We start from the raw sequence: 7,876 nt of genomic DNA on the forward strand, positions 1-7,876 counted from the left end.
TGAAAAAAGCTTGAGCTGACAACAGAGCTAATCTGTTTGTCAATGATGGAGTACATGCTGAGAAAGCAAGCCAGGCTCAATCAATAGATCTATAAAAGCATTACACTTCTATTCTTGCTACATGTCTTACTCTTAATATTAACTACAAGGTTACACTATAGAACACACACTGGGGCTGTGACCTGGATATCACTGACTCCATACTGTATCGGTGAGGTTTTATGGACCATAACATTTAGTTCTAAGTAGTTTTAAGAAGGGGGGTATTCCATACGGTCAGTGTGGACGCAATCATAAGATCTTAAAAAAAGCCAGTATTTTGCTTTATTTGATTTTTCCCTTTTTGAGTATAATAGGGGCTCTTTAATGGACTACACAGTATGTCTAGTCCAATAAAGAGCCACTATTCGCTAAAGGTAAATATCATGTATATGATCTTTAAGCAATGTCATGATATTTACATTTATCAAATTATTAATCAATTATATAGCCACACCATTCCAGCAAATGACAGGTGTTGTGCATTATTTATTCTTTTGAAGTATCTGTTAAAACTTAGGGTTGTTGCTTAAATATTTTAAGTAAAGTTCTGTGGGATTAAACGGTATAGTTGTGTCATTGGTATGTCCGTGGGGTGTAAAGGTATGTCCAGTAACCTACCATTTGTTATGCAAGGACATTTTACAGTGTAATCACTGACCCTATACTAGTGAATGCTTGTCACTGGCCAATGTGAGGAGAGCGCAGATCTGAGTCGCGCATGCGTCACTTTGTGACGAGTTAAGCTGTGAGTTGCGCATGCGTACCTTTTGCGACAAGTAGCATACAAGATGCTAACGAGAGACTGCAGTAACGTAAATACAGTAAAAATGGACCTACTTAACCAAGTACATTCACTGCTGGCTACAAGCTAGCAATCAAACACAACAAAGGTTGTCACTTGAATGGCGTTTTGAGCTAACGTTAGCAATTAAACAATACTAGATAGCTAAAACGTTTTTAAATGACTGCTAGCTTAGATACAAGCTAGCAATCAATCAAAGACTGTCACTGGAATGGCTTTTTGACGTTTTTGAAATGATTTCCAGCTTCTGGTATTGTTTGTAATGAAAAAAAGTTTATTATTTCATGGATTTCACAAATTTCAGTATGACATGTCCAGTAAACCGTTTAAATCTGAGCATGCGCGACTGAAGACTCACATTGGGGAGTGAGAGTCAGAATTCAGTAGAGCTTCAGCTGCCAGGCCTGTGTGTCCGGTTTAAGCCTGCTCCATTCGGGCGTGCAGTCAGTTTCCTATGCTAACTAACAGTCTGCAATTACTGGTTGATGTTTGTGCTTCAAGGTTTAATAAATCACAGGTTAAAATGCATGCTTTTATTTTGAAAACCACAAATTTAAAGCAGCATGTAGCATACCAAAACATCAGAGTCTACTGACCGACTTTGGCCAACAATAGTACGAAAATTTAAGTAAAACATTAATGTTAACGTTAACGCTAGAAATGATGTTACCTTGACACAGCCCAGTCGTCCTATCCTCAGCAAAGAAGCCGCCATCATTCCGTACAACCTGCCTATGACGAGCATAATAAACACACCATTAAACAAGGCAATAAAGACGTCAACATATCTTCGGCGTGTAACTTTAGTTGTTTGCATTAGCGTCGTGCAAGAAAACAGTGCCACACTAAAAACCAACGTCAATAAACTCTTCAACATTCTCTCAATGAGATAAAAAGCAGCCTGGGGTGCAATTAACGTTAACTGTTATCAAATAAAAGTACTGGCTGTTACCTTTTGATGAAAATGGCTATTTTATGCTTCTTTTCTGGTGGTCAGTGCTTCAGAAGTAGCTAGGTCACAGCAGCAACATGGACATGGAGCAGTCTTTCACATAGGTCTTTCACCTTGTATGTAACACATGAATGTGACACGCCCCTTCATGACAAAAGCCCTGCATGTGTTGACCGTTATCTGTTTATTTTTACAGTCTGTGATTATCTTATATGTGGTTACATTTCTGCCATTGCCCATTATGTTATTTCTGTGTGGACGCTGTTGCACTGCTGCTCACTTGTATACTTTTCGTCTTTTTTTCGTCCTAAATGTGATATTTTCAAGTCATTTAGCGTCATGAATGGCAGCTATCGTAATATGCTACTTTCGTTTTTTATATTACATGGACATCTATATGTATGTATTTTGAATAGGAAACCCTTTCTTCGCCAACATGCACATCAGCAGCTCTCTTGTGTACATTCTGTACTTTTTCAAGGGGGCGTGTGCTGGTGTCGTAATTTGCACGCGACAAAATATGAATTGCCCGCCCTGCCCTCCCTCTGATTGGCTAGTACTCGTTGCCTTCGTTGGATGGTTGGTTGCATAGATATACGTATATGGTTGGTTGGTTAGGTTTAGTCATGAGGAGTGATTGGTTAGGGTTAGGTAATAATTGCAAGACTAGCCAATCAAGGGTAGAATGGGGCGGGTTATGCCTTTGTCATCCAAGGAAATCGCCTCCGCGTGGTCCATCGTCGCAAATACACACAACAGCCATGGCTGCTGTTGGTTTCTGTGGAGAGTGGTGTATTTTCACCTGCGACAAGAAACTCATAGCAATTCACACCAAACAAGCCAGGTTTGGATGACTTTCCACGTTTTCTTAATAATGTATTTTATATGAATTTCCTGTGCGCCAGGTTAAAGTTAGCTGGCTAGCACTGTTAGCTAGCTGGCAGTCGTTGGTCGTCCCACTGGGAAGCATGGGGAAAGTCTAGGTTAATTTCCAGGTTTTATGAATTTGCACACGTGTGTGAAGGTTTGGCACTTACGTTATCACCATCATCTCATGCTTGATGCAGTGTTTTCATAAAGTGGTATTATTGTAAGTTGCACAGGGTATGAAGAGTAGGGGATTTCCTATAGGTTTTTCTAATATATTTCTGCAAAAATACGGTCTTTAGATTTCAGTATAAGTTGATAAAGATTACTTGTATTGTTATTGACAGCTAATATGAAAGGCTGTATACTTTTCAGACAATTTCAACAGTTTTTTTCCAATACCTTACCTAGAGAAATGTAAACATTAGCGTTTACAAAGTCTTTTTTTTAATTTACAAAAGAAGTCAGTTTTTAAATATGAAATGTTGTCTAAACAGAAGTAGATGTGCAAGAACTTTGTCTAAATATAATACAGTTTAAAATTGGCAAAGTCATGATTCATGGAGTCATGGATATGAGTTAGTGCTATTGATTTGTTGATGGCAGGAAAGTAAACTATTTTAATACCTGATTAGGCATTTGAGTACATTTCAATTGCAGTCACTACACGCTCTCTTAAGTATTTCCTTAATAATCTACTAAATGAAAATAAAATTCTCTGTTTCGAGTTATGCAAAACGGTAACTAAATCTACTCCAACAGGGACATCAATTGGAATAAGTGATTCGTTTTCCCGTCACTGAGAGCTCATATCAAACTAGATAACATTATGAAACTGGCATTGTGCAGGAACTAATCCAAACTGAAAACATGAGCTCTTCTGTATTTTGTTGCAGAGAGCCGTTTGTGTTCGACTGCAGCACTGCTGAGAAGAAGCCAAAGCATGCAAAGGAGGATAACAGGTAAGAACAATCACGTGACTCGTGGTTGTCAAGTAAGTGGTAAAGCCTGAATGCTTTGCAAAAGAGGCAACCTAAGAGAAGATATGTCAGGTTACTTCTGATGAAGAAAGTCAGATTCTTAACATTCATTTTTGGAGCATTTACGCATTTAAAAACGGGCCTCGCTGTTATAAAAAGAATAAGACAAAAATAAAGGCATGTGCAAAAAAACTGCATATCAAAAGGGAAAGAAGACCTGCAAAAGTAAAAGAATTAAAATGGATAAGAAGGACATACTTAACTGGAAAGCTTATTGGAGTATACTTGTAATTTTGTAATTTAAACAGCAGTTTTACCAGCTGTAGCGTGTCTCCTCTGTCATCAGTGATGGCGGTGCCTCAGAGGAAACAGGAAGTGACAAAGTCCTTGCCTTCACCGTGTCAACATCTGGAAAGTTGGTGGCGCTGACTGATGACAGCAAAAGACTGGTTCTGTTTCGCTGTGAGCCCTCATGGCAGTGTATCAGCATCAGGTACAACTCCAACTCGTGGGTGTGTGTGTGTGTGTGGGGGAGTGTGTGTTTGTTTGTATGAACATGTAAACGGTGCATTTTCCACTAACTTCACGATCTACGAGGACAACAGCTGTAACCAAGACAACTGAATGTAATGTTGTTTGTCTCACAGGTGGGTAGTGAGGAGGTGCACCTCCCTGATGTTCAGCCAGGCGGAGGACAAGCTGCTGGTGACTGACAAATCAGGAGATGTGTACTCCTTCTCAGTGGTGGAGCCGCAGAGGGACGGAGAGCTGAAGATGGGCCACCTGTCCATGTTGCTAGCTTTAGTAAGTGTTAAAAGATTCACATTCAAATTGTATTTTTATGTATACATATATAGTTTCATCACTGATCCACTTATAGTACATGGTGTTTCTGAAGTTTTCAGCCACACCTTATCTTGGAAAGTGAAGGTGTCAGTATGTTAAAAACAAACGTCTGTACGGCGTGTTGTCCGACCACGTCTGAAGACCAGAGTGAGTGTAGCCGTTCTGATCGGCCACACTTAAAGGCAGGGGTACAAGCCTGCCGTCATAGGCCTCTTTCAGACATGGAACATGTAACATTGCTGCCTTTGTGAAGCTGTTAAAATAATGTCTTTTTCTTATTCAGATATATGACTGGACGCTTACGCAATAGGTGGCACCCAGTAAGAAAAAGAGAGTAGAGAGCGAGGGATGTGAGTTAAAAATGTTATGAAAAGGAGGAAAATGTTTCGGTGTGTTTATGTAGAGTGATGTCTCTCATTTAATTCCCATTTTCTCATATGCAAAGCATGTAAAGGGATATTTAATTATTTATCCATGCAGTTGTAATTATTTGCTTTGTGTACATAAGTTAGAATAAAGTGGTTTAAGAAGACAGAACAAGACAAATTTTTCTCTGTCTTGCGCGTGTCAAACCTGGTGAGGTTCTAGTCTTTTATGTTTAGGGACCGTTTGGTATTTATGGGATGGACCACCAGAGGAAAATGGGGGACGGTCATGTCTTTTTAAATGTAAATGTGCTGTATTTATATAGCGCTTTTCTAGTCTTAAGAACTACTCAAAGCGCTTTTACATCATACAGGATACATTCACCATTCACACACATTCATACACTGTGGCCGAGGCTGCCGTACAAGGTGCCACCTGCTCATCAGATAAACACTCACACACATTCACACTCCGATGTACAGCATCGGGGGCAACTTTGGGATCAGTGTCTTGCCCAAGGACACTGGGTGACATGGGACTGCAGGGCCAGGGATTGAACTCGCAACCTTTCGATTGGCAGGCAACCGTTCTACCACTGAGCCACAGCCGCCCCCAAGGGTAGGGTCACCCAACAATTTTTAGTCTAGGGGAAGGGTCATCCAACTTTTGTATTCATAAAAACAGCAAAATTTCAAAGTGGCTGGTTTGGTGCATATGTTTCCATTTTTTTTTTTTAAAGGCGTGCGCACGTGAGCACACATGGAGGAAAAACTAAATCGGCACCTATGATAGAGGAATACTGACAAGTCTACATGTCTCAATTTTCTTTACAAGACAAAATGGAGACAGGTGTCTTTCCCTCTCCTCTTCCTGCTCCGTGGCTGGTCAGCGAGCTTGTTACGCCCACAATAATTGTGGAGCATTATGACTCTGAAAAACCCCAGGTTCCAGTTAATCTTATAATGGATATGTGTGTTGAGTTATTTAAACAAGCGATTGGGGAAATAAACGCCTCTTGTCCGCGAGTCCCCTGAGAGAGCTCCAGCCAGCTCAAAGCGGGGTCTGTGAAGGTGGACAGGACGGACGGCAAGCCAGCAGCCGGCACCCACCGGCTGTCACGACAGCCTGTGGAGCTTCTGAATTCCCACACAGTCGGACCAAATTTGAAATAGCCATCAATTTTCTCTTGTGTTTTAGTGATTGGGCGTGCCAGCTGTCAATATAGGTTATTACCCAGTGTGATTTGTTCACATGGTCTCAATGTTTTATTGTTTCATTTCACATGAATACTAGTTTACTGGAGGAGTAACTTAGTATTTGAAGTAATGCAATAATGCAGGAAGTGTGCATTTAGTTTCCATGCTTATTGTATTTCCACAACAATGTTCGTGAGTAAGTCTAGTAAATCAGCACCAAAACAGTGGAGTGTGATGTGTAAGATGGATGTGTTCTATCCACCTCACTGTCCCCCATGCTCGACTCATCACCGTGGGGACCAGAGCCTTCAGCCGCTCTGCTCCCCAGCTCTGGACCTCACTCCCACCCGACCTCCGCAACATCAACTCTCTCCCTCTGTTCAAAACTAGACTAAAAACCCATCTGTTCCAGCTCGCTTATCTGTAAATACACTGTTCCTGTTTTGTTTTTGTTTGTTTGTTTTGTTTGTTTTGTTTTTTGTTTTATTTGTTTTGTTATTACTACTTACACTTTTATGTTCCCTGTATCTGTCTCTTATTCTCTGTAAAGCGTCCTTGAGTGTTAGAAAGGCGCTGTTAAATAAAATGTATTATTATTATTATTATTATTATTATTATTATTAAGATCAGAAAGCAGAGGTTAAGTTGTGTGTGTCATGGTTGTAATATACTGAAACAGTGGTTATCTGTATATCTTTGCCAAGTGCCAACCAGTACAGCGGGCATCAATAAATTGTTGGGGAGGGTCATAGAAAAATGTATTGCTGGCAAAGGCAGGGTTAAGTCTGCTTTTACTAAAGATCCCAGAACTCCTCCAGTAGCTTGTTTTTTAATAAAACTTGCCCAGTCCGTTATCTGACTGCTTTCAGTTCAGGCTTCTGCTGTGTTGAAGGTTATACGGAAAAGTAACAATTCTAGTAAGAAGTGACTTTCTGTAAAATTGACTCAGGTGCTTATTCAGACATGATGCCAATATGATTTGTCCGTTTTTGTTCAGAAGGACCTGCTAATGGTATCTTCTGTTTAAAAATCTACTATATGTGAAGGCAAATACAGGGGGGAAAAAACAGCACGAAGGGTTAGATACTCAGGTGTTACTAGGCCAATATGGAGTACAATCCAACCTAATATACAACATTACGTGATTGTTAAAGTAACTGTACCATTTTATCCTGATCCATTGTCTCAGAATGAGTTTTTTGACTGAATGATTCTCCCCTACTGCTGTCCTTCAGAGCTTGTCGCCGGACGACAAGTACATCATCACAGCCGACCGTGATGAGAAGATTAGAGTAAGCCACCTCAGGTCTCCGTACAACATCCAGTCCTTCTGCCTGGGACATCAACAGTGAGTACCTCAATCTAAGGGGGACAAAACTCTCTCTCTCTCTCTCTCTCTCTCTCTCTCTCTCTCTCTCTCTCTCTCTCTCTCTCTCTCTCTCTCTCTCTCTCTCTCTCTCATATTGAGATTTAGTCAAGTGTAATTTGATCAAAACTGTTCCTGTTGTTGTTATCCTGTTTTCTCTCAGGTTTGTCAGTGCTCTACTGGTCCCATCAGGTCATCCAAACTGGCTGCTGTCTGGATCAGGGGTATGTGTGCATTTCACATGGTTACTGTAACACACACACATGCATGTACTGTAGATGTTATCTTACCTAGCTACCGAGCATGTGCAGCTCCCAACAAAGATAGTATAGGAGTAAGATGTCTCACTCTGAAGTAGGGCTGCACCATTATGGCCAAAATGATAATTACGATTATTTTCATCAATATTGAGATCACAATTAATTATCACAATTATTTGTTGATTTTAACCAAAACAAA

The 7,876-nt window shown here is 40.4% G+C and overlaps 2 protein-coding genes across 5 annotated transcripts in view; one reads left to right on the forward strand and one right to left on the reverse strand.

Moving 5' to 3' along the window:
- LOC116698346 (fibrous sheath CABYR-binding protein) overlaps positions 1–2,064 on the reverse strand; it is a 12,104-nt gene extending 10,040 nt beyond the window's left edge. Inside the window, exons 1-2 of the mRNA XM_032530262.1 lie at positions 1,797–2,064; positions 1,515–1,576 (exon numbers count right to left, since the gene is read on the reverse strand). Coding sequence (XP_032386153.1) covers positions 1,515–1,562 — 48 coding nt within the window. The 5' untranslated portion in view covers positions 1,563–1,576; positions 1,797–2,064. The remainder of the gene's footprint in view (positions 1–1,514; positions 1,577–1,796) is intronic.
- Positions 2,065–2,409: 345 nt separating this feature from the next.
- Positions 2,410–7,876, forward strand: part of wdr4 (WD repeat domain 4) — a 19,160-nt gene continuing 13,693 nt past the window's right edge. The window contains exons 1-6 of one of the 4 annotated variants that reach the window (XM_032530252.1): positions 2,410–2,640; positions 3,560–3,625; positions 3,990–4,136; positions 4,291–4,447; positions 7,287–7,399; positions 7,581–7,641. In XM_032530252.1, coding sequence (XP_032386143.1) covers positions 2,423–2,640; positions 3,560–3,625; positions 3,990–4,136; positions 4,291–4,447; positions 7,287–7,399; positions 7,581–7,641 — 762 coding nt within the window. In that variant the 5' untranslated portion in view covers positions 2,410–2,422. Of the gene's footprint in view, positions 2,643–3,559; positions 3,626–3,983; positions 4,137–4,290; positions 4,448–7,286; positions 7,400–7,580; positions 7,642–7,876 lie in introns of all 4 variants that reach the window. The other 3 variants (XM_032530251.1, XM_032530254.1, XM_032530253.1) reach the window with 3 other exon arrangements.

This window comes from Etheostoma spectabile, chromosome 11 (assembly GCF_008692095.1).
Source record: "Etheostoma spectabile isolate EspeVRDwgs_2016 chromosome 11, UIUC_Espe_1.0, whole genome shotgun sequence".
Taxonomy (NCBI): Eukaryota; Metazoa; Chordata; class Actinopteri; order Perciformes; family Percidae; genus Etheostoma; species Etheostoma spectabile.